We start from the raw sequence: 26,687 nt of genomic DNA, 5'->3' as shown, positions 1-26,687 counted from the left end.
AATCTTTAACAAGATTTAACACCTTATTTATCAAGGTATTTATAGGAAAGCATATTCAAAAAGCTTTCTTCTTGCTCAAAATTGTAATAGTATTAATTATATTTATTAGCTATAGTAATATATCATGTTATTAAGTTATAATTATACAATTGATAATTATAATTATAAAATTAATAATATATATTAATGTATTACTTTATTATCCTATTTTGAGGACAAATTGCAACATTAATATAATTTCAAAATACTATATTTTTAAATAAAAATATTTATACTTTTTTTTACATTCTTTGTTTCCAGATGTTTTATAATGTACATTATATCAGTACAGCGTATGCACATTATTCTTAAACACATTGGGCTGCATGTTCAGATGTGTTACTGATGGAGTGTTTCTCCAAATGGGTTAAGACTGCTGCCTTTTACGCTGTTTCTTTTTTTTTTTTTTTGAGACAGTCTCACTTTGTTGCCCAGGCTGAAGTGTAGTGGCACAATCTTGGCTCACTGCAACCAACCCCTGCCTCCTGGGTTCAAGCGGTTCTAGTTACAGGGATGTGTCACCATGCCTTCCTAATTTTTGTATTTTTAATAGAGACAGGGTTTCACCATGTTGGCCAGGCTGGTCTCGAACTCCCCACCTCAAGTGATCCACTCGCCTGGGCCTCCCAAACTGCTGGGATTATAGCCGTGAGACACTGCTTATTTCTCTTGTTTTAAATAATGCTAAACTGCTATGTTAAATCATAATCTCCTGAAAGACAGAATAACATAATGCTTATGAAAATGAATTCTGGAGCCAGACTCCCTGGGTTCAAATCCTGGCTCTGTTGCTTATTTTCTGTGTAACTTTGGGTGAGTTAGTTAGCCTTTCTATGCTCCAATTTTTTCATCTGTAGAATGGGGATAATGATAATATTATGGCCTCATAGAGTCTTGGGGATGATTAAATATGTTAAATACAAAAGGTACTTAGAATATTGCCTGGTATATAGTGTTAGGTGTTGCTTCATCATCATCTAATGTAAAACCTGGGATTGGTTAAGACAAACGATTTTATGCTCCAAATATCTGATCAGAAAGTAAAGATAGCTACGTGTCAGCAGTAAATGAGCTTCACCCTGGAGAGGGTTACTGTTCCTGACCCTTGACCTTAGGCAACCACTGTAGCTTCCCCGGACACACAGGGTCCTTCTGATACTGCAGGGGTGGTCCCCTTCAGTCTGCTTATTGAATACCTCACGCATTCAGCAACACGTGTGTGCTCTTCTGGGAACAGGAAGACATAAATAGGCCTCTGGTTTGATTTGAGAGAGTAATGAGATAATCTAAAGTTTCTGCTTTCTCCATTTGACAAAGTAAGATGATTTAAAGAATCTTATTAGTAAAATGTGATTAAACTATTGATTTTTCTTCTCTTTTAACTAAATCCTATTTATTTTGAAAGATTTTGTCTTAACTTTCCTTTTTGAATAATTCTATTTACATTTCTAGAAATTACTACTTTCCTTTTGAAGTCATTGGAATGTATATTAAAAGCACTTTTCAAAAAGAAGGCAATGTCTATATGGAGGTTAGAGGTACTGTGAGTCACCTTGTTTGCTAACTTCTGAGTTATCTTGAACCATGCAAAAAGATTTGCATTAAAAGATGTCTACATGGTGGTATATTTTGGTGTTCTTATTATGAAAGTACCTTTAAATCTATTCCCTCCACTAGCCCTGTTAACCCTTTGGTGATTATATAGATTTAACTTGATAGTTTTGTGAAAATTTCCAGGCCTTCTCTATGCATATACAGACTTGTTACACATGTGTTTGTTGTTGTTTTGCAGATGGCATCATATTCTGTACTTTATTCTGAAACTTACTTTGCTTTTTGCCTCTTAAAGTGTGTCGTGGAACATTCTTCCGTGTTAGAGCTATACAGATTTACCCAGTTATTTTAGTGGCTGCATCATATTTCATCATGTGGATACTCTACAACTTATTTACAATTTTATTATTTATGAACTTTTTGGTTACTTCCATACTATGTGTCAAAATCTTATATGGCCCTCTCTTTTCTTTTTCAGGGTTACCTTGGCTTTCATTGGGATCAGTTTGCTGGTTATAGGAACTACACTGGTTGGGCAGCTGCCAGACAGCAGGTGAAATGTTTCCTTCCATCCAGCCATACATAGGACTGTCCTTTTTCTTAGCTGTGTCCACAAAGAGAATATTTGTTTGATTCCTATGTATTGCATTATTATTATTATTATTATTTTTGAGACGGAGTCTCGTACTGTCACCCGGGCTGGAGTGCAATGGTGCGATCTTGGCTCACTGCAACCTCCACCTCCTGGGTTCAAGAGATTCTCCTGCCTCAGCTTCCTGAGTAGCTGGGATTACAGTCACCCACCACCATGCCCAGCTAATTCTTTGTATTTTTAGTAGAGACGGGGTTTCACCATGTAGGCCAGGGGGGTCTCGAACTCCTGACCTTGTGATTTGCTTGCCTCGGCCTCCCAAAGTGCTGGGATTACAGGTGTGAGCCACCACACCAGGCCGCATTGCATTAAATTTATGTTCTCTACTCATTTATTAGAATCCTGCTCACTTCATCTTCATAGTCTTTGATTTTTTTTAATCATACTTCCATATTAATTGAAAGAAGTTGTTTTTTCAAAGGAGAATTGAAGAAAGAAAATGAACTGAGTTACCCAAGAGAGTCTTATATATTGGCAAGCTCATAAGACCAAGACCAAAGAAGCTTCACTTTATCTCGTTCAGGAATTTGTCATAATAGCCTAGTGGTTTTGAGCTACTTTTCATTAGAGTTATGTCCAGTTTTTTTGGTAGACTTTTGTGATCTAATACTAAATGTGCCAATGAGACTATAAGAACTGACTATAAGACTATAAGAATTGAACTGTACTGGTTCACCAGAATAGAATGTGGTATGCTGTTGTGAAAAAGCACATTAAAACTTTTATTATATTGTTTCTTAAGAGTGCCCAGAATGGCACAATAAAATGTTTCTATTTCCTTCAGCCTCAAAAACTGGCTGAGTGAACTGGTCCATCTGACTTGCTGCCGGATCTGTGTGCGAGCCCTCTCTGGTACCATTCATTATCATAACAAGTGAGTATCTGCTGCCAATGTGCCTGTCTTTTTCTAGGTCAATTCAGCATGAGATTGACAAGGAAGCATTGGAAGTGGCTGGGAAGAAGTGGGTGGAGTCAGAGTGCTTCCAATGTGTTCATCTCTACTTCTCAGTGTGGCACAGGCATGATGCACAAAAACACTAAATAGCAGTGTTTGCAGAAAGAATATAATAATAAACACGTAGTTGTGCTCAATAATTGGGCATTTATGGTGTGCAGGCCAGACCCTATGTTTCTTGTAGCTCATCCCTATGAGATAGGCACTGTTAACCCATTTTATAGGGGAAGAAATGTAAGCTTTGGGATTTGTTGTTTAGGGTCACAGTGAATAAACAATGGAATCAGGTTTTGAGCCATGTCTCTCTGATTTTAAAAACAATGAAGTTGACAGGTCTGTACTGTGGTGGAAATAGGACTAGACGTGGAGTCTGGAAATGTGGTCTCTATTCTTAGTCCTGCTACTTCTAAAATTCCATAATTGAGCCTTAAAACAAAATTCTGCTTTTCTCTCCCAGAATTGTAGAGAATGAAGGCAGCAAAGGAAAGTAATTAGCTAAGTGAAAGTGATTTTGATTGCATTTGAACTACTTTTCTATTATCTTAATTTTTTTTAGATTTAACATCATTTCAAAAGTTCTAGGCCAAGCCTCTCTTTTTTACTGATTTGGTCTTTCTTTCTCATTTGTAGAAGGGAAACATTTTGCCATTTGGCTTTACCATGTGGTACCAACATAAAAGACCCTTTAAACATTTTAAATTATATGATGTTGCAATTGGACTATGAGTTTTAAAGTGAAGAGTGAAAGAAAACACTCTGGCAGGGGTGCAGTCAGAAGAAACACCTGTAGAAAAGGCACACTTATTACATAAAGAGGAGTTCCTAACTTCTTATAGAATTGCTTCTCATTTTGAAGAAAATATGCTAAATAATTGTGTATTTGGTTCTTTCTTCTCTGTATAGGCCCAAACAAAACTACTTTGCTTTATTGGTGTCAAATACTGGTTTCACTCTAGGGTAGAGATCAACAAACTGAACTGGGAGCCTATAGGCCAAATCTGGCCCACCAGCTGTTTTCTGTAAATAACGTTTTATTGGAACACAGCCGTGGCTGCTTTTGTGTCACAGCAGCAGAGTCAAGTAATTGTGACAAGCATTGTCTGGCTTGCAAAGCTTAAAGTATTTGCTGTCTGGCCCTTGATAAGAAAAGTTTGCCAACCTCTGCTCTAGGAGGATAGGAGGGAGGAAACTATGGTGAATTTTCTCCGTGGATTACCATGAAACCACTAAAAGTGATGTATATGAAGATCAAAATAATGTGAAAATACTTCAGATTAAATAAGTGAAAGCTGTGTATTATCAATGGAAAAATCATGGGCCCCCTACCAGACTCTCATCACACTACCTAGAGATCACCTTTTAAAGATGGGCCCATGTACCTCCAAACTTAATTTTTAAAAATATACTTAAAAAAGACCAGGCACGGTGGCCCATGCCTGTGATCCCAGCACTTTGGGAAGCCAAGTGGGGCAGATCACTTGAGGTCAGGAGTTTGAGACCAGCCTGGCCACCATGGAGAAACCTCATCTCTGCTAAAAATATAAAAATTAGCTGGGCCTGATGGCACATACCTGTAATTCCAGCTACTTGGGAGGCTGAGGCAGGAGAATTGCTTGAACCCCCGGAGGTAGAGGTTGCAGTGAGCCAAGATTGCACCAATGCACTCCAGCCTGGGCAACAGAGTGAGACGCGAAAAAAAAAATTACATATATACACACACACACACTTAAAAAAATAAGATGAGTATTTACATGCTGTGGCTATTTTAGAAGACTTCGAATTTTCCATTGTTTGTAATTGCAGGCAGTACAGACCCCAGAAGGGAGGCATTTGTGTTGCCAACCATACTTCCCCCATTGATGTTTTAATCTTAACAACGGATGGATGTTATGCTATGGTAAGAGCAGCTCATTGATATTTCAAGTAGTTGCATGTTTTATGGATTGATCAAACTTTTTATTTTGGCATAAATTAGCAAGTTGGTTTTATGTTAGAAATTTGACTGCATTGTACTATTGTAGCTATCTAAGTTATGGAATATATTTACATGAGGAATATGTAGTGCAAGAAAAGGAAGGAAAATAACCATTATATTTAAGATGGTAAAAAATTAACTTACTGAAATGCAGACATTCTTGAGCTTAATAGGACCTTGTAAAGTTGATTCCATTTTCCTTGTAAAATCCCTGCCAGTGTTTAATAATATTTGCAACATTAAATTCTTTCTTTTTACAGTTGCACATATCCCCTAGCCAGCCAATTAGTTCTTCCTTCCTTCAGGGACTTATATGCAATTAAAAGAAATCTGGCTCTTTAATGAGGATCTAGCAAGAAAGGCAAATATTTATATCAGGTTGTCTTTCTCAGTCCTTGCCCATAGCCCCAAAAGAAAAGAAAATGAAACAAACCCAAGAACAAACTACAAAGCCTACAGTAAAACTGTACACCTCAAAACAGCCTTTCTTGGGATGAATACAGGAATCATATTCTTTTTTTTTTTTTTTTCAAATCTGTGTTTTCTGTTGCCCTTGCAAATTTGTCAAGATTTCTTGCATCTCCTTTCTGTGTCAGGTAAATTCTGCAGGATAATTGAAGCTGCATGGTAGTTAAATATGCCTTCAGTTGGTGTTTGGCATAGAATGCCTGGACAAGGGTCCTAGGGGATCGCCTTTTCAAATTTTCATGGTGGTGGGTTGGGCTTCAGGGAGAGTAGATGGGTTTTATTTCACTTAACAGTTCCAGGGATTGACAGCCATGGTTTGGTGTGTTTTTCTGGGAAGGCATTTGAAGGGAGTCATTTTTGATTAAATGTCGCTGCAAGTAGGAAGGTGGAGAGTATTGGCACATGTGCAAGTATTTGACTCTGCATAGGTTACACAATCATTAAGGGGATTTTGAAGGCCTTTGCAAAAATTTCTGCTTATTGCCATGTGTTTAATCTGTCTAAAATACATGGCCAGATGTATAACTCTTGGATACTACATTTTAACACGTTATTAAATTTCTCTAAATAATGGAGCTCTTTCTGAATCTAAGAAAGCGTTAGCCACCGTTATGAAAAGACTTATGAGGATTGGTAGTTCTTAATCTTTTCTTAGGTTAGGAATTAGTTGATAGTTATGTACCTTTTTAAAGAAAAAAACTAACCATATCTGCATCATACAAACAACAATTTTATGTATAATTTCAAGATGTTTGTGGGTCTCCCTAAAGACCATCCAAGGACCCTCATGTTAACATCCTAGACCCCCCAGCACAGTTCTGAGTGTATGTAATAATCCTTGTATTTATGTGGACACTTTCATGCATTATATTTGACCTTCCCTGTAATCCAATCAGGTTAGGTCTGAGATTTTATTATAGATGAGGAAGCAGAGGCTTAGGCAACCAATCTGCCTAAGTTGATTTTGTGCTGCTACAACAGAATACCACAGACTGTAACTTATAATGAACAGAAATTTATTGACTAACAGTTCTGGAGGCTGGGAAGTCCAATATCAAGGTGCCAGCATCTGTCCATGGTCTTCTTGCTGAGTCATCACATGGTATAAGGCAGAAGGGCCAAAAGCCCAAGAAAGCAAACCTACTCCCAGAGCCATTTTATAAGGGCATTAATCCATCCATGAGGAGAGCACCCTCATGGCCTCAGTATCTCTCGTTATGCCCCACCTCCCAAAACTGTTGCAAACCATAACACTCCTTGGTCATGGTTTTGTGTTTCAGAAATCATATTCCTCCTGTATTCTGGTCAACAAAGAGTTGAGTATAACCCATTTGTAACCAAGGACCTCAGAACTTTGTTGGCATTTTCTTTACTTTTAGATCATGTATAACCGCAATTACAATATATTAGCCAAAATTTAGAAAAGCATAGTAACTGTAAACTGTCCAGTGGGTTGAGTGTAGAAAACTAAAGCTGATTGAATTTAAATTGGAGGTGGCGTAAGGCAGATGTGGGATGATACCATGCCATTAGCCTCCAGACATCATAATTGGCCTCTTTTGACTAAACATAAACTCTGTATTGAAAGAACATCAAAGATCTCTTCTCAGTGACTCTCCTTTTATTAAAAGAAATCTACTGTTTAATTGACAAATAAAAATTATATATATTTGTAGTATACAACAGATGTTTTGATAGATGTATACATTGTAGAATGGCTAAATCAAGCTAATTAACATATCCATTACCTCACTCAGTGACTTTTCTAGTCTTGTTTTTCCCTCTAGACAAAGACCTCTACTTTTTTAAATTTAGAAATGTTTTCAAGCTTACAGAAAAGTTATAATAATAAGAAAATCACATTAGAGCACCCTTATGCCCTTTATCCACATTTACCTGTTGGTAAGATTGTGCCTCATTTGCTTTGTCATTTGCTTTCTCAGGTACTGGGAAAAGCTCTCTTGTTCTGTCTCTCCCTATAAAAATGTGGGTAAAATGTTTGTATTTTTAATATATTTATATTTAACATTTCTTTTTTTTTGAGACAGCACCTCACTCTGTTGCCCAGGCTGGAGTGCAGTGGTGTGATCTCGGCTCACTGCAACCTCCGCCTCCCAGGTTCAAGTGATTCTCCTGCCTTAGCCTCCCTAGTAGCTGGGATTACAGGTGCCTACCACCATGCCCAGTTAATTTTTGTATTTTTAGTAGAGACGGGGTTTTGCCATGTTGGCCAGGCTGGTCTCAAACTCCTGACCTCAGGTGATCCACCCACCTTGGCCTCCCAAAGTCCTGGGATTACAGGTGTGAGCCACCGAGCCAGGACTTTTTTTTTTTTTTTTTTTAAACATAGTCCTCCTGTGTTGTCCAGGCTGGAGTGCAGTGGTGTGATCTCGGCTCACTGCAACCTCTGCCTCCCAGGTTCAAGTGATTCTCCTGCCTCAGCCTCCCAAGTAGCTGGGATTACAGGTGCCCATCACCACACCCAGCTAATTTTTGTAGTTTGTAGTAGAGATGGGGTTTCACCATGTTGGCCAGGCTGAGCTTGAACTCCTGACCTCAAGTAATCCTCCCACCTCAGCCTCCCAAAGTGCTGGGAATACAGGTGTGAACCACCACATCTGGCCTATATTTACTATTTATTTCTAATATTTACATTGGAAATCTGAATACATCCAACTCTTAAGGTTCTTTCTTGCTTTCCTTCAATTAATATTTGTATCTCCCATTTTCATAATGAAAATCCTGTTTCCCAACAATATCAATATGTTTACTCATTTTCTCAATTCTATGATAAATCTAAAATTATTTCAGAATTGCTTCACTACTACAAAAAAAAAAGGTAGTAAAAAGAGTTCAGGATGTTTTGCAGTTCTTACAATGCCATCCAAGATGGAGGGTATGTAGTCAGATACTGTCTTTGCAAGTTTCTTGGATGTTTCCCCCTTCCTTCAATGCTGTTCTTTTACTCATTTAAAATCCAATTGGGTTCACTGGCTTCAGTTTGCTTTATTCTGTCATTCGCTCCTTACTGATTTAATTTTTTTTGAATATGTAGGGTATCAATATGCTTCCAAATGTCAAAACTAAGCCGAAAAGGTATACTCATTGAAGTGCCACTACCTTCCATGTTCATTCCATCCCATTCCTTCCTACTCTTGTAGGTTCATTGACTTTGGTTATCCTTTCTGTATTTCTTTTTGTAGAGATAAACACATGTATGCATATTATTTCCCCTTTAGTCTTATACAAAAGGTAGCATACTGTATTTGTTCTTTTGTCTTTTTCATTTAACAATATCTCCTGGAAATTACTCTTTATCAGTCATAGAGATCAACCTTGCTCTGTTCCCAGCTGCATAATACTCCATTATTTGTATGTACCATTATCTATTTATCTAATTTCTTATATTTGGACATTTAGGTAGTTTCTAATATTTTGCCATAACAAGTAATGCTGTAGTTAATAGCCTTGTGCATATATATTTTCATTTTGTTGGAAGTATATCTTCAGGGTAAATTTCTAGGAGAGGAATTATTGAAATGAAAGATGAGTGTGTATGCAATTTTGTAGATATTGCCAAATTTCTTTCCATTTGTGTTATAATCTGCTCCCTTCCACCAAGCAATGTTTGAAAGTTATCCGTGGACTTATGTCAGAGTGTATTGTCAAGCTTTTAAATCTTTGTCAGTGTGATGGGTTTGAAAAGGTATTTCAGTGTAGTTTTAATTTACATTTCTCTAATCTTGACCAAGTTGAAAAACCTCTACTTTTTGAAGTTAGAGGATTGCTAGCACAGCAACGTAACTTAAAATTCAAAGGTGCTACCAAAGAATAACTTTTTGCTTACATTTGGCCTTTCAGACTATTTGATCAGACTAAGAACTTCAGTCAGTAGAAGGCCAATCATATTTTTGAGTGGAGAATAGAAATTTGTTGGTACTTAAAAAACTTTCTTTGCACAACGGTGCCTTTTACGTTTTTTCCTTTTCTTATGCTACTTCTAGGTTGGCCAGGTTCATGGCGGCTTGATGGGAATTATTCAGAGAGCTATGGTCAAGGCTTGTCCTCATGTCTGGTTTGAACGCTCAGAAATGAAGGATCGACACCTGGTTACTAAGAGGTAAGCAGTGAAATTACTCAGCATTCACTGGAGTAGCATAAAAGCTGACCAATCTTGGCCTTGCTACCAAAGAGGGCCGAGCAGCACTGAGTCTCAAAACTAAAACAGAGCTCTGTTTGCTGTTGGATTTTTCTGGCAAATCACCTGTCTTAGCCAGATTTTTTAAAAATGTAATTCTGTAGTCATGGTGGGATATATGATGGGATTGGAAGGCCAGTGTATTTATATTGCTGTGACTTAGATATAGTCCAGTCACTGAATTTTCAAAGATAAAAATTACCACCTTTGAATTAGATATGATCTCACTTGAGTATGAGCAATTAAAAAAATAAATTAGATATGTATACTTTACCTCAATAAAAAATATATAAAAAAGAAAAAAAGCCACCTTGAAGGTTAAATATTTGATAACTACTTGCTAAATATATGATTGATTAAGTGTTTGCTGAATGATTGTTATCACTTAAATCCAGCTAGAAGCTGGGCATGGTGGCTGACGTCTGTAATCCTAGCACTTTGGGAGGCCAAGGTAGGAGAATGGCTTGAACCTAGGAGTTCAAGATCAGCCTGGGCAATATAGTGAGACCTCATCTCTACAAAAAATAAATACAATTAGCCAAATGTGGTGGCATATGCCTGTGGTCCCAGCTACTTGGGAGGAAGGATCGCTTGAGACCATGAGGTTGAGGCTGCAGTGAGCTGAGATTACACTGCTGCCCTCCAGCCTAGGCAACAGGGGGAGACCTTGTCTTAAAAAAAAAAAAGAAGATCCAGCTAGAGACAGAGGAATGGGAGAAGGAACCTCTGGGGTTTAGGGTAGAGATGAGCTACCAGAAACCTTCGTTAGGAAACAGCTTTTGGCCCGAGGCCTTTAACTGAAGGCACATTGGTTATCGCTTCTATAAACACAAAGGTGGTCCATTACTCTTAAGAATATAATGAAAAGTACTTGATGAATCTGCTTCAAGTTAGAAAAACGATTCCCTATCTTGAGATCATTTGGCAGTGGGACACTCTGGCAGCTGCAATCTGGCTACCTCAGCCCTTACCAGCTCTGGAGAGAAGAGTTGGGAATATAGGGTTGGTTGCAGGGAGGACAGGACATAAGCCTGGAAGAATGTCAGTCTTTCTCAGCTTCGTGGTATGCAAATGGAAAGTTCAACCTGAATCATTTAAGGATTGTCTTGTACTTAATGGCCATAATGCAGGTAGGTCCAGCAACCCAATATTCCCATTTTTCAGATGAGGAAACCTAAGTACATGGAGAAGGGCACAAAGCTCATGACACAGAGGCTCAAGAGTCCATGACTCTAGAGTCAAATGACTGTCTAATATTCTCTTTTAAGAATAGGCGAAGACACTGAAAATCACTTACTTTGGTCCAGGCACATTGGCTCATGCCTGTAATCCCAGCACTTGGGGAGGTTGAGGCGGGTGGATCGCTTGAGCTCAGGAGTTCGAGACCAACCTGGGCAACATGGTGAAATGCCATCACTACAAAAAATACAAAAACTTAGCAGGGCGTGGTGGTGCATATCTGTGGTTCCAGCTACTTGGGAGGCTGAAGAGGGAGGTTTGCTTGAGCTCAGGGTGTGGAGGCTGCAGTGAGCCAAGATCATGCCACTGCACTCCAGCCTGGTTGAAAGAGTGAGACCCCATCCGCTCCCCGCCCCCGCAAAAAAAGACTTATTTTGAAATTAGAGAAATTATAATGGTGCAGATCTTCTTAAACTTTTTTGGAAAGGAAACAACTCAAATTTATTTCTTTTACCTGTATCTCAATTATTTTCTTATTGCTTCACAATTGTGCCAGTAAAGTGCAAAGAATATCAAAAAGGACATCCACCTCTCTCTTTATAAAGGCAGAATTTTGATCCTTTTTTTTTTCCATAGACTAAAAGAACATATTGCTGATAAGAAGAAACTACCCATACTAATTTTTCCTGAAGGTAAGAATGGGCCTGCCTCCCGAGCTATAGTTGATAACAACAAACCATCAAAAGTGTGTGAGGAATAGAATTGCCATAGAATTGGCAACCTTAGCCCAGATCTCTGCCCTTAGAGGAATGGGATGGCATTCTCTGAGTTATTAATTCCTTGCTTTCTTTTGAGACTTGATAGAAGTCATGTTACCTTTTTAATTCAAAAGTCATTTCTGGGTAGTGAACTGAGAGCAGAATTGTCCATGACTTTAAGGGTTGCATGTATTGAAATTTCACCTGTTGAGAAGAAGTTGTTCCCATAGGCCCATAGAGTGTTCAGTAGAAAAGTAAAAGCTTGTTTTTAAACCTGCTTAGTCAGAACTATAGGATTACTACCTTGGCAGGGGTTCGTTTGTGATATGGTAGTACGATGCCTGTAATTTTGATATTTTAAATTATTTTATATCAAAATAATTTCTTTTAAAATTTATTTTTAAAATGACTGCCTTTAAAAATATTCACACTCCTACCCTCACCCCCTTGCAGGAACTTGCATCAACAATACTTCAGTCATGATGTTTAAAAAGGGGAGCTTTGAAATTGGAGGAACCATACATCCAGTTGCAATTAAGGTAAAACAGATACCATAATAAGAATAATAATTATTATAAAGATATTGGATTGGTAATTTTATTTTGGTAGCATTTCAGACTTAAAATTTGCAAGAACGAGGAACACCAGTTTTCGGATGCACCAGTCCTCTGCACTTTGCCTCCCCTGCTTTCTCATGCGCTCGCTCTCTATCTGTAGTTAGATGTATACTGGGTGACTCTGTGCCAGGTGTTGTATTTGCTCGTAGTGTTAAGTGAAACAGATTCTGTTCCTGCTTTCATCAGCCTTCTAGTTAAGTGTGGAGACAGATATTTAATAGTCATGTAAATAACTCTTGTTGGTGTGCTCTTTGGTTCTATTTAGAAAAGCAGTCATCTCTAGTCACACGTGTTAGCTGGCCCAGTTTACTTTTTTTTTGATAAATTCTATCAAGTGAAATAACTTTTTTTTTTCTTAGAGTCTGATAAAGCTGTTTGGCCTACCACCTTTAAAACATTGGGCATGGATGAGAAACCACCCTTATTTCATAACTGAGATGTATTTTCTTTTTTCTCAGTATAACCCTCAGTTTGGTGATGCATTTTGGAACAGTAGTAAATACAACATGGTGAGCTACCTGCTTCGAATGATGACCAGCTGGGCCATCGTCTGTGATGTGTGGTACATGCCCCCCATGACCAGAGAGGTATTCCTTAGCTAACACTTTATCTAATCAGGTAGAGGCAAGGAGATCTTCACCTGAAAATCTGGGTGTCTCCCTTCTCCATGTCATGCTTTTCTGCTTTCTCAGCAAATGGGTCATTTTTTTAATAATGTATTTAGCTCACTTTAAATCAGACCATTTTATATTGACAGATTATTTTCCATGATGGTTTTATCATTGCTGTTGGTTTATTGAACCTACAGATATTATCTTGGGTAAGACTAATAAAGAGCGTAATAAATATATGCACATGGTAAAAAATTAAACAATACAGCACTGCATTTTCTTGATAGAACAAATGATATTTGCTATGATTGATTAAGAATAGAAAGCATTTGAGCTGAAATATGAATTATATTTTAAAACAAATACAAATGATTATGAGATGGTATTAAAAACTTGATAACTAAGATATTCTTGCAATTTTTTTTTTTTTAAACCAGGAAGGAGAAGATGCAGTCCAGTTTGCTAACAGGGTTAAGTCTGCTATTGCTATACAAGGAGGCCTGACTGAACTTCCCTGGTAAGAGAACTTTCAGAAGTACCATCACTTTTTTTTTTTTTTTTTTTTTTTAGAGAATGCCTCACTCTTACCCAGGCTGGAGTGCAGTAGCATGATCATAGTTCACTGTAGCCTTGACTGCCTGGGCTCAAGGGATCCTCCCATCTCAGCCTTCTGAGTAGCTGGGACTACAAGTGCTTGCCACTATGCCCAGCTATTTTAAAATTTTTTGTAGAGATGGGGTGTCCTTGTGTTGTTCAGGCTGGTCTCAAACTCCTGGACTTGAACTCCTGCCTAAGCCTCCCAAAGTGCTGGGATTACAGTCATGAGCTACTGTTCCTGGCCTTTTTTTTTTTAATTAAAAAAATCACTGGTAATAATGTCATCTATCATTCTAGTCAGTTATAGGTTTAGCTGAAAGTAATAGTGGTTTATATATAACAATGGCTTAAGTAAGATAGAAGTTTATTTCTCACTTAAACATAACCAGTGAAGGCTGGTAACAGCTCAATCTGTGTTGCTTTACTCTCCTCAATTTGTGCTTCTCTTATGGTCTAAGATGGCTGTTCCAACTCTACTCAGTGTGTACAGCAAATGGCTATGAGGAAGGAATTTTAAAAAGGACACACCCATCTCTAAGAGCACAAGCTGAGAGTTGTATATCCCACTTATGCTTGTATCCATTGGCTAGTACTCAAGTCATGTGATAACACCTAGCTGCAAAGGAAGCTGGGGAATGTAGTCTTTGTTCTGGGTGGCTATATGCCTATCTCACATTTAGGGTTCTTTTTCTGATGAAGAAAGGGGGAATGGATTTGTGAGTGGGGTGGGCATTGGGAGGCAAGGGGCTACTTACAGGCTCATTCATATTTAACTCTAGCTATAACTATATTGTAAGAAAACTGAACAACTTGAAAGAAAGGAAATAAGTGAAATATTTTAGTTATGGATCACTATGGCTTGAGTTTTTGTTTGTTTGAGGAAGATTGAATATAGTGAATGTATTAGTCTGCTTGGGCTGCCAGACAAAATACAGTGGTCCCCTCTGGATAATGGGGGATATGTTCCAAGTGCCCTAGTAAATTCCTAATACCATGGATAGTACAAATCCTATATAGACTATGTTTTTTTCTATATGTACATAGCTATGATAAAGCTTAATTTATAAATTAGTAATAGAGATTAACAACAATAACAAGTGAAGAACAAGAACAATTGTAATAATACACTGACTAATAAAAGTTATGTGAATGTGGTCTCTCTCTTTCTCAAAATATCTTAATATTTTCAGACCATGGTTGACTGTGGGTAACTGAAACCATGGAAAGCAAAATCTTGGATAAGGGGAGAGTTACTGTACCACAGACTGGGTGGCTTAAACAACAGTTTTAGAACTGTTATTTTCCCACAGTTCTAAAGGCTGGAAGTTTGAGATCAGGGTGCAGCATGGTCAGTTTTTGATAAGGGCTCTCCTCTTGTGTTGCAGATAGCTGCATTCTCCTGTGTGCTTACATGATCTCTTCTTTGTGCAGGCATGAAGAGAGAGTGCAAGTTCTCTAGTGTTTCTTTTTATAAGGGCACTAATCCCATCATGAGTGCCCCACCCTCATGACCTCATCTAACCCTAATTACCTCCCAAAGGATCCATCTCCAAATAGCACCATATTGGTAGTTAGGGCTTTAACATATGAATTTTGGGGGGGACAAAAACATTCAGTCTATCTCAGTGAAGGTTAACTATACCTACATTATAATGGGGGATTGAATTATTATTATTATTATTTGAGATGGAGTCCTCTCTGTCACCCAGGCTGGAGTGCAGTGGTGCAATCTGGGTCACTGCAACTTCCGCCTCCTGGGTTCAAGCAATTCTTTTGCCTCAGCCTCCTGAGTAGCTGGGACTACAGGCATGCACCACCATCCCCGGCTAATTTTTTTTGTATTTTTAGTAGAGACGGAGTTTCACTATGTTGGCCAGGCTGCCCTCCAACTCCTGACCTCAGGTGATCCACCTCAGCCTCCTGGAGTGCTAGGATTACAGGCATGAGCCACCGATCCTGGCCGGGAGATTGGATTCTTATTTACATACAGGATGTTAAATTAGCAGGCTGTCACAAAACAGTCTATACATCAAGTCCTATACAGTTAATAAACTCCCTGCTGTCTTTTTTGGTGTTTCAAAAACACTTTGCAAGAAAAGTTTATTTGAGACAATTGTAGCAAATGTTTCTAGGAGCAGGATTTGGCCAACTGAGTTAGGCTGTCAGCCAGGAAACCAGGGACCCTCCTGAACCAGCAGAGGATGGTTTAAGGTGTCTGCCTCTCGAAGAAGGGCTGGCTAGATATTACACAGTAAGCATTCACTTCACATCATCGATAGGTTCTTGTAGGCTGTGACCTTAAGCAAAATGACTTTATAGTAGGTTCTTGAATAAATAACATCATTTTGTTCAATGTTGTTTCTTTATAATGTTGATGAGAAAAAATATTGAGTTTTTTATGCATCATTTTGTTTAAAGTTGCAGTTTCTAAGAACCTATCAACAATGTTCAGGGAGGACTTACTGTACTCCATTATGCAAGGGTGGGGAATATCACTGAAATATTTATCCATTCACATAGCGTGAATACAACTAATTGCATCCAGGTAAACCAGTTTCTGATATCCATTATGCAAATTAACAAACCACTAATTTCTACAGTGAAAACTCATTTCTAAAATTTGTTATGCAAGGACCTGGTGCAGTGGCTCATGCCTGTAATCCCAGCACTTTGGGAGGCTGAGGTGGGTAGATCACCTGAGTTTAAGAGTTCGAGACCAGCCTGGGCAACATGGCGAAAACCTGTCTCTACAAAAAGAATACAAAAATTAGCCGGGCGCCGTGGCACACACCTGTAGTCCCAGCTACTCGGGAGGCTGAGGCCTGAGAATCCTTGAACCTAGGAGGTCGAGGCTGCAGTGAGCTGAGATCGTGCCACTGCACTGCAGCCTGGATGACAGAGCGAGACCCTGTCTCAAATAAATAAATAAACAAATAAAATTTGTTATGCTAATTAACAAAGCTTGAGAAATCGATGGGCAATAAAGATAAAGATAGCTGAAGCCATTAGTGGCATCTCTGAAAGGCGGCCTTCTGATTAAATGCTAGCTGACCACCCTGGAGTATGAGTTCTTGACTAACAAGGTGTATGACTTGAGTTCCATACACCCTGGAGTATGAAACTGACTAGTCCTAAGGCATAGGTTAAGACTAAACATTTGTATTACACTGTCTACATTGGAATATGTTAAACTAAATGACAGAATCATAGCATCACAAAACTATATAAAACGACCTTGGTCCACAAATGTCCTATAACCCATGGTCATGTGTGCAACTGGGTTCCTTTTCCTTATTTAAAACCCTTTACTCACTCTTTATCTTACCTGACACTCAGCCCTCCTGCTTCTACCCTGAAGTCAGTGTCTGTAGTCTCAGACACAGAGGAAGGGAAGAAAGCCTTGAGAGACAAGAACAACCTAGGGGAGTCAGCCAAGTACAGACTCTCCATCAGAGTGGCTGAACTAAATCCATCAAAAATGATCCTCAGAATTATCCAGTGTCCTTTTTTCAGGCCATATGCAATTGTATAATAAAATTACTTTTAATTACCTACCCTCTTAAAAAAAAGAAAGTGGCCTCATTGCCTTTCTAGATTTATTTGTCATGTACCTATTGGTTATGAATTAACATATCTAGATTGTTTTTTCATAGATTGAGTGAAAATATAATTTTATGATCTTAAACTGGCTTTTATATATGGCTTCTCCCTTTCTTAAGAACTAAGACCTGCTGCCATTGCAAAGGGGAATTGGATAAAATTTTGAAGTCTCTAGGGGTGGCAAATCACAGTTTAAGTGCTTAGAGCAGTATGAGGTTTACTGGGTGCTTGGGAAGGAGAATTGTACAAAATGATGTCAGATTGCTCAAGACTTACATTTTTGCCTGTTTTGGGCTTGGATCTTGTGAAAGGAGAAAGGCCTTTCTTATTTCTTTAGTTTCCTTAGTTCTCACTATTCAGAATTCAGGTAAGTGCTGTTAATAGAAGAAGCTCATTTGGATAAAAGAGGCTTATGTGGACAATTCTGTGGACATAACAACAATTTATAATCTTGTTTCATGAAAACCTCCCACAACTGACCCCCTGGATGATTTGTGGATCACAGTCTGTTTTTAAGTTGAGGACTTATTGCTGTGTCTTAGATTTGAGTCTAGAAGCCAGAACATTGCATTTGTCTCAAGCCGGTGTCTCTGTGGAGGTCAAGTTCTGTCCACATGGCATTGAGTTCACTGGCTAACCTGTGATCATTCACCATCATCAGAAAGCATTTGGTAAACATGCATGCTTAACTGGGTTAAAATTAAACAGTCAGAGTATAAAGTAAGCAAGTTCTCAGCCCATGCTCTCCTAGCAGTTAAAATCTAAAACTTTAGATTAGGAGCCAGATAGTGACCTATGATAGTCCAAACTACTCCCAGCAACTCCAGTTTGTTGTTTCTTTATGTGTAGTCCAAAGAAGGAAAAGCATGCAGAGTTCTTATACCCAGGCAGGCACCCTGGAGAGAGTTCAAAGATTTACAGGCTCTGAATGAAGGAATGCTGCTTACATAGGCACTTCTGGTTGAATGCAACTTATGATTTTGTTATTTTATTCGGAGTCTGTTTTGGAATATAAAAGATTATAAATGCTGGAAATATAGTGCTTTGAATGAAAATACAACTTGTTAGACCGGGCACGGTGGCTCACGCCTGTAATCCCAGCACTTTGGGAGGCTGAGGCAGGCAGATCACCTGGGGTGGGGGGTTTGAGACCAGCCTGGCAAACATGGAAAAACCCTGTCTCTATTAAAAATACAAAATTAGCCGGGCCTGGTGGTGCATGCTTGTAATCCCAGCTACTCAGGAGGCTGAAACAGGAGAATCACTTGAACTCGGGAAGTGGAGGTTGCGGTGAGCCAAGATTGTGCCATTGCACTCCAGCCTGGACAACAAGAGCAAAACTCTGTCTCAGAAAAAAAAAAAAAAAAAGAAAAGAAAATATAACTTGTTAAACATAGATAGGGTTATATTTGAACAATGATTTATCTTTTTTGAATAATCATTTATCTTTAAGAAATTTACCCACACGTATACAGTACCCTTACCGTTTCTTCTGTGTATATTTTTAATTTTCCTGTGGTTTTCTAGTAAGACATAGGTAGACGAAAAACCAGTATTTTGTTTTCCTTGAGGAACAATATAGAGAAATAATCCTAGTTTTAATAATCCTTGTTTCAATCCACTTTTTGTTTGTTTGTTTGTTTGTTTTTGAGACAAAGTTTTGCTCTTGTTGCCCAGGCTGGAGTGCAATGGCGTGATCTCGGCTCACTGCAACCTCCACCTCCCGGGTTCAAGCGATTTTCCTGCCTCAGCCTCCCAAGTAGCTGGGATTATAGGCAAACACCACCATGCCCAGCTAATTTTGTATTTTTAGTAGAGACAGGGTTTCACCATGTTGGCCAGGCTGGTCTCGAACTCCTGATCTCAGGTGATTCACCCACCTCGGCCTCCCAAAGTGCTGGGATTACAGATGTGAGCCACTGTGCCTGGCCAATCCAAATATTTAATACACCACCCCTTAACTTCTAAAGAAACTGAGTTGGGGATATTGTTACTTATTTTAACCAAACATCAGAGAGACTGTTCCTTCCTCAAAGTAATGTGTATTTGGCAAGTGGTAGGACAGAGACTGAAACCTGGGTCTTCCTGTTTCCAAATCCAGTGTTCTTTCTCTTATTTCATCCCAGCTGCCTAAGCGTCATGGTATCATACAGCATGTAATTATTAAGTTAACTCTTTTAAATCACCGCTGTAAAGTATCTTTTATGTATTTGTCTTTCTGTTTGCAGGGATGGAGGACTAAAGAGAGCAAAGGTGAAGGACATCTTTAAGGAAGAGCAGCAGAAAAATTACAGCAAGATGATTGTGGGCAATGGATCTCTCAGCTAAAAGGACGGTGACAGCCTTTAGATCTAGAACTAGCCCTTAGAAATGGAATGGCTTTTTTTGTTTTGTTTTGTTTTATTGTTTTGTTTTTATTATTATTAATCTTTTCTACAGAATGATTGTCTCTACCTCTTTATGCCAGAGGCAGAACCTACAGGTGCCCTTTTTGGCTTTTGTTGTTGTTGTAACATTAGCCCCATGGATTGTAAGGTGGTTTACTGAGTTAAAACAGATTCTGCTTTTGTAAAATGATGGCGTCACTGTGGACTGAATGAAATATTTGTATAGAAAAAAGTGCTTGAAAAGTGTGTTTGGAACTCATCGATAGGGTAATTCTCCAAAAATGCCCAAACTCTCTTTCTGTAATTAGCCTTGCCACTTTCTTCAGTCACTTAAATGGTGAGATTACACATCAGTGCAAGATGACCATTATGGTTATGGTCTACTGCAAGGTTGAAAGGAAAAACGGAGGATTGTATTTAGGAAAAGGGACAACTTTGTGGCCACCTGCTCTGAAAGTCAAAAGGAAATGTAAATTAGTGTTATTAGTGTGTTGGAAGAGAAATACTATTCAGTAAGCTTCGCCAAAGAAAAGTGAGTCAAAGTTAATGTGTGTGTGCATTTATATGTAGGCAGCTCGTAGACCACATTTTAGCCAGCAACTGGTAACAAAGAGCTTAGTTTTCCTTGTTTGAATGCTGTAGATCTGTACCTAGTACCCCTCCCATCTACTGATTTGTTTGTTTTTGTAACCAAACACATTTTCAGATAGAAGGAGCCTTAAAAAAAAAATCACATTGAGTAACTTCAGTATGAATGAATGAGAGTGTGTGGAGCTACCCCTCACCCTCCACCCCTTTGTGCTTTTTATTCCCGAATTTTCCCAGTCTCTTAAACAGAAAAATGACTGATATAATTATCTTTTGGAAACTGAGCCTTAATTTTTTTTAGAGGGGGAAATAAGTTTTCCCCAACTCACACAGCATAAGCAATGTTTGACAGCAATATAATGCCGTTGTAAACTACTGAGAGTATTGTATCTGTTCTGGTAACCATGTACAGAATGTGAAACTGTCTTATGAATATAAATAAATTCTATATTTCTAAATGTGTGTTGCATTATTTCCCCTTCCCTTCCCCCCTTTTCTGGTTTTGAGTAAGTTAAATTCTTTCCTATTACAAACAAGGGTTGTTTGTTTTTCATTTCAGTGACATAGTTAGATTTTATTGGACTGGAACAAATGGGAAACAAGAACATGAGCCACTGATTCTCCCCCTCCCCTCCCGCCGCTTCAATCTTTTTTTCAGTCTAGTTATTTGGACTCTGGCCCTGTGAACTCCACCTTGAGCAATGTCACAGACTACAGTTATTTTGCAGGTGAATTAAGGCAATTATATCTAACTATCTAGGTAGGCCTGGCATAGCACTATCAGTATATACTCTTCTTATCTAGCTAGCTAGTTGGATTTCATCCCGAAAGAAACCTTGCAAATAGGTTACTCTCATGGCCATCCACCTCTCTGTTCTCACTCTCCCCACTTTCCCTTTGTTGTTTGGTGAAATTTTGCCCCACAAACTCTGTTAGGAGTGGTCTTGACTGAAAATTAGCAAATCCAAATATGTATGTTGGGTGACTTTTTGTCTTAATTTTTTTCCTCAGAGAAAGGAGTGCCTTTTTTTTTTTTTGTAAATTCTATGTTAATTATGGCTTGAATTAACAAATCTATTTCATTAGCCCAGTTCTCAGACAAGTGTATCTTTCCAAAAGCACTGTAGAAATAACAGTGCTATCATGTATTCACTAGATAACCTAATAGTGTCTCAATCTGAACTTTTGTCTTGTAGGTCTGATTTACACAACTAGGTTTCAGGTTGCTTGAGGAATTGCCATGTTGTTGAAACCATGTTTTTGGAAAGCTGATATTGCTCAGACTTAGTGTATGCTCCTTAGAACTCCTTTTATGTTTGCTTTCCCTAATATTATTCCATACCCACTTTAGAGATATTGTGTCCGGAGTTTAGTATTCCTGAGTCTTCCCTAATTGTAAGGCAATATGAAGGGAAGGCAGGATTTGGTAGAAAAATCTCATCAGATAAGTAAGACCTTTCATCGAACTCTTGCATACATTCATTAATTGAGCCTCGAGGTTGCCCTATTTTTATTTCAATTATTTGTCCTGCGGTCATATTTATAGACAGCAGGTTCTAGGAATGCCAAGGGTTTCTAAAATATGCCACATTCTGGGACTGGATGAGCAGCCATGTGTGAAACGGTAAATATACCTGGAGCGCAGGGGAAATAGTTTCAGATGCCACTCTGGGGCAAAGAACAGTCTCAGGGGAAGTTTTCTTGCGTCAACAGACTTTCCAAGGCATAGTCATCTTTGTCTTGGTGATTTGCATGATCTCAGTGCATATGTTGCAGTTTGCACATTCTGTTGAATTTTTTTTTTATTATACTTGAAGCTCTAGGGTACATGTGCACAACGTGCAGGTTTGTTACATATGTACACATGTGCCATGTTGGTATTTTAACCTACATGATAAGGGTTGTTGGTTTCTTGTGAGTACAAATAATGTATTGTAGTCATGAGGACTGCCTCTTGGCCAAAGCTGCTTTCAGGCTTTTTTTTTTTCCTTCAATGTGGCACTATTAACCTAAACTGCTTCATGATAGAAAAGGGTAGGTTATGATAGGAGGATAGGCTGGGGGTGGAGGTGGGGTGGAGGGAAGTGGGGAAAGGTGTTGTGGCAGGTGTGGGGGGCAAGGCTGGGATCTGGGATTGATACTGCTAGGGGCCCTAATAAGTATCTTCACAAAAGCTGTGTGTTTGCTTTTGTTTTTTAACAGCTGTTTCTAGTGGATTGATACTAGCTACGATTTTTAAAAAAAAATGGTTAAGATAATGGGATTAATGGGATACAGAGTCATAAAACAAAATATTTTCTTTATTTTTTGAGACGGGCTCTCACTCTGTTGTCCAGGCTGGAATGCAGTGGTGCAATCTCGGCTCACTGCAACCTCCACCTCCCAGGTTCAAGTGATTCTCCTGCCTCAGCGTCCCGAGTAGCTGGGATTACAGACATGCGCCACCATGCCCGGCTAATTTTTGTATTTTTAGTAGAGACGAGGTTTTGCCATGTTGGCCAAGCTGGTCTCAAATCCCTGACCTCAGGTGATCCGCCTGCCTTGGCCTCCCAAAGTGCTGGGATTACAGGTATGAGCCACTGTACATGGCCAATTCTATTTTTTTATTACACATTCCTTTTTTAATGCTCAGTAAATATTTATTATTATTACTACTGCTGTAAGCAAGCATTGGTGATTGGCTCATAACGTCTTCTACTTGCCATATGTCTTTATTAGCTCAGTTCATATTCATATCCCTTTTTATAGGTGATAGATTGTAACTTCTCAATCCTGTGTGTTTTCCTTCAGAATCAGCACTTGTTCCCAAATAAAATAGTTTCAGTCATCCACAACACTGTCCTGCAGCCCTATTTTTCAAAATTGGGCAGTCTAGGGAAAGGGCTTTCCTTTGGTTTTGTTGTTTTCTTTCCTCATGTATAGTGGCTGTGCTCAAAATGTAAGGAAAATCAAGAAATTGCAAAATATATCATCAGGCTATTCATATTAAATGTAAAACATTAAGTAATATTTAAGTTAATTTGTGGCTTGTAAAAACTTTGGAAGCTTATATAATGAACGAATGGCACATAATTTCTGAAAGTTTTAATTAGACTCTGTTGATATTTGCAACATCAGCCTTAGCATATCTATTTTTAAATTATTATTAATTGATAGATAATTGTACATATTTATGAGGTACAGTGTGGTATTTTTATACATGTGTACAATGTGTAGTGATCAAATCAAGATAATTAGCAAATCCATCACCTTAAACATTTACAGTTTCTTTATATTGGAAACAATCAAAATCCTGTCTTCCAGCGATTTGAAAATATACAACAAGCTGAGCATGGTGGCTCATGCCTGTAATCGTAGCACTTTGGGAGGCTGAGGTGGGCGGATCACCGGAGATCAGGAGTTCGAGACCGGCCTGGCCAACATGGTGAAATGCCGGCTCTACTAAAAATACAAAAATTAGCTGGGCATGATGCCGTACACCTGTAATTCCAGCTACTTGGGAGGCTGAGGCAGGAGAATCACTTGAACCCAGGAGGCAGAGGTTGCAGTGAGCCGAGATTGCACCACTGCACTCCAGCCTGGGTGACACAGTGAGACTGTCTCAAAAAAAAAAAAAAAAAAAAAGAAAGAAAAGAAAATATACAATAAATTGTTAACTCTAGCCACCTACAATGCTAAATAGAACACTAGAATTTATTCCACTTATCTGTCTATAATTTTGTATCTGTGAACCAATCTCTACCTATACTCCCCTCCCTCCTACCCTTCTCAGGCTTTAGTAATCACTATTCTACTTTCTACTCCTATGAGATCAGCTTTTTTAGCGTCGACATATGAGTGAGAACATGTGGTATTTATCTTTCTGTGCTTGGCTAATTTCACTAACCATTAATGTCCTCCAGCCTTAGCCATGTTGCTGTGAGTGACAGGATTTCATTCTTTTTATGGCAGAATAGTATTCCATTGTGTATATACACCACATTTACTTTATCCATCCATCTGTTGATAGACACAGGTTTATTCCATATCTTGGCTACTGTGAATAGTGCTGTAATAAACATGGCAATGCAGATATCTCTTTGACATTCTGATTTTCTTTCCTATGGAAAAATACTCAGTACTGGGATTGCTGTGTCATATGGTGGTTCTATTTTTAGTTTTTGAGGAACATCCATACTGTTTCCTATAATAGCTGTCCTAATTTACATCTTCACCAACAGTGTATGAGTCCCCCTTTCTCTGGACCTTTGCCAGCATTTGCTATTTTTTGTCTTTTTGATAATAGCCATTCTAACTGGGGTGAGATGCTATCTCATTGTGGGTTTGATTTGCATTTCCTTGAAGATTAATGATGTTGAACATTTTTTGTAAACTTGATCATTTGCATGTCTTCTTTTGAGAGATGTCTATTCAGATCATTTGCCCACTTTAAAATCAGATTATTATTATTATTTTGCTATTGAGTTTTTTTAGTTTGTTGTATGTTCTGGATATTAATCTCTTGTCAGTGGCTAGGTGCAGTGGCTGACACCTGTAATCCCAGCATTTTGAGAGGTGGAGGTGAGAGAATAGCTTGAGGCCAGGAATTTGAGATCAGCCTGGGCAACACAGTGAGACCCCGTCTCTAAAATTTTTTTTTTATATCAGCTGGGTATGGTGGTGCATATCTGTAGTTCTAACTACTTGTAAGGCTGAAGCAGAAGGATCACTTGAGCTCAGAAGTTTGAAGCTGCAGTGAGCTATGATCACTGCACTCTAGCCTGGGTGACAGTGAGACCCTGCTCAAAAAAAAAAAAAAAATTCCCTTGTCAGATGATTAGTCTGCAAAAATCTTTTCCCATTCTGCAGGTTGTCTCTTTAATCCATTTATTGTTTTCTGTGCTGTGCAGAAGCATTTTAGTTATATATGATTCCATTTGTTTATTTTTCCTTTTGTTTCCTGTGCTTTTAAGGTCTAATTCATAAATTTTTTGCTCAGAACAATGTCCTGAAGCATTTCTCCTATTTTCTTCTAGTAGTTTCATAGTTTTGGGTTTTTAAAGAAGACCAATGTCCTGAAACATTCCCTCTATTTTCTTCTAGTAGTTTCATTGTTTTGGGTTTTTCATTTAAGTCTTTAATCTGTGTTGAATTGATTTTTATACTAAGGATCTAGTCTCATTTTTCTGCACATGGATATCTAGTTTTTCCAGTACCATTTATTGAAGATACTGTCCTTTTTCTCATTGAATGTTTTTGGCACCTTTGTAAAAAATCAGTTGGCTTTAAATACATGGATTTATTTCTGCATTGTCTATTCTGTTTCATTGGTCTATTTTTCTTTTTATGCCAATATCATGCTGTTTTGGTTAATATAGTTTTGTAGCATATTTTGAAGTCAGGTAGTGTGATGCCTACAGCTTTGTTCTTTTTGTTCAAAAATCATATGGTTTTTGTTTTTCATTCTGTTGATGTGATGTATCACATTTATGAATTTGCATATATTGAGCCATCTTTGCATTCCTGGGATAAATCCAACTTGATCATGGTGTATATTTTTTATGAGCTGTTGAATTTGGTTTGCTAGTATTTGTTGAGGATTTTTGGATCTTTGTTCATCAGATATTTTGGCCTATACTTTTCTATTTTTTATTGTGACTTTGTCCGGTTGTATTATCAGAGCAATGCTGGCCTCATACAATGATTTTGGAAGAATTCTCTCCATTTTAACTTTTTGGAATAGTTTGAGAAGCAGTGAAATTAGTTCTTTTTAAATAATTTTGTAGGATTCAGGAGTGAAGTCATTTGTGCCTGGTCTTTTCTTTATTGGGAGATGTTTTATTACTGGTTCAGTCTGGTTACTTGTAATTATTCTGTTCAGGTTTTTCATTTCTTCTTGGTTCAGTCTTGGTAGGTGGTATGTGTCCAGAAATTTATCCATTTCTGTTAGGTTTTTCTAACAGAAATTAGGAAGTAGAGTTGTTCATAATAGTTTCTAATGATCCTTTGTATTTCTGTGCTATCAGTTGTAATGTCCTTTTTTCACTTCTGATTTTATATATTTGGGTTTTTTCTCTTTTTTCTTAGTCTAGCTATTCCTTTTCAAATTTTGTTTATTGTTTTAAAAAAGCAGCTTTTTGTTTCATCTTTTTTTTTTTGCATTTTTTGGTCTTAATTTCATTTATATTTGCTCTGATATTATTATTTTCTTCTACTAATTTTGGGTTTGGTTTGTTCTTGCTTTTCTAGTTCCTTGGGGTGCATTGTTATTTATTTGAAATCTTTCTACTTTTTTTGATGTATGTGTTTACTGATGTAAACTTCCCTCTTAATACTGCTTTTGCTGTATCCTATAGGTTTTGGGTGTTGTGTTTCCATTTTTATTTGTTTAAATAAATTTTTAAATTTTCTCCTTAATTTCGTCATTCACTCCTTGGTCATTCAGGTGCATGTTGTTTAATTTCCATGTATTTGTACAGCTTCTAAAGTTCCTCTTGTTGTTGATTTTTAGTTTTATTCCATTGTGGTCA

At 38.1% G+C, this 26,687-nt stretch overlaps 1 protein-coding gene across 21 annotated transcripts in view; it reads left to right on the top strand.

Annotated features, from left to right (window-relative positions):
• GPAT3 (glycerol-3-phosphate acyltransferase 3) overlaps nucleotides 1–20,636 on the top strand; it is a 118,709-nt gene extending 98,073 nt beyond the window's left edge. For 13 of the 21 annotated variants that reach the window (XM_054682878.1, XM_063808807.1, XM_063808806.1 and 10 more), the window contains 9 exons: nucleotides 2,072–2,146; nucleotides 3,030–3,119; nucleotides 5,004–5,097; nucleotides 9,648–9,763; nucleotides 11,657–11,712; nucleotides 12,232–12,317; nucleotides 12,854–12,982; nucleotides 13,444–13,523; nucleotides 19,432–20,636. In XM_054682878.1, the coding sequence (XP_054538853.1) occupies nucleotides 2,072–2,146; nucleotides 3,030–3,119; nucleotides 5,004–5,097; nucleotides 9,648–9,763; nucleotides 11,657–11,712; nucleotides 12,232–12,317; nucleotides 12,854–12,982; nucleotides 13,444–13,523; nucleotides 19,432–19,531 (826 nt within the window). In that variant the 3' untranslated portion in view covers nucleotides 19,532–20,636. The remainder of the gene's footprint in view (nucleotides 1–2,071; nucleotides 2,147–3,029; nucleotides 3,120–5,003; nucleotides 5,098–9,647; nucleotides 9,764–11,656; nucleotides 11,713–12,231; nucleotides 12,318–12,853; nucleotides 12,983–13,443; nucleotides 13,524–19,431) is intronic. The other 8 variants (XM_009447620.5, XM_063808815.1, XM_063808812.1 and 5 more) reach the window with 1 other exon arrangement.
• Nucleotides 20,637–26,687: the final 6,051 nt, after the last annotated feature.

This window comes from Pan troglodytes, chromosome 3, assembly GCF_028858775.2.
Source record: "Pan troglodytes isolate AG18354 chromosome 3, NHGRI_mPanTro3-v2.0_pri, whole genome shotgun sequence".
Classification (NCBI taxonomy): Eukaryota; Metazoa; Chordata; class Mammalia; order Primates; family Hominidae; genus Pan; species Pan troglodytes.
Note: the sequence above shows the minus strand (reverse complement) of the source record. Positions and strands in the feature narration are given on the sequence as shown.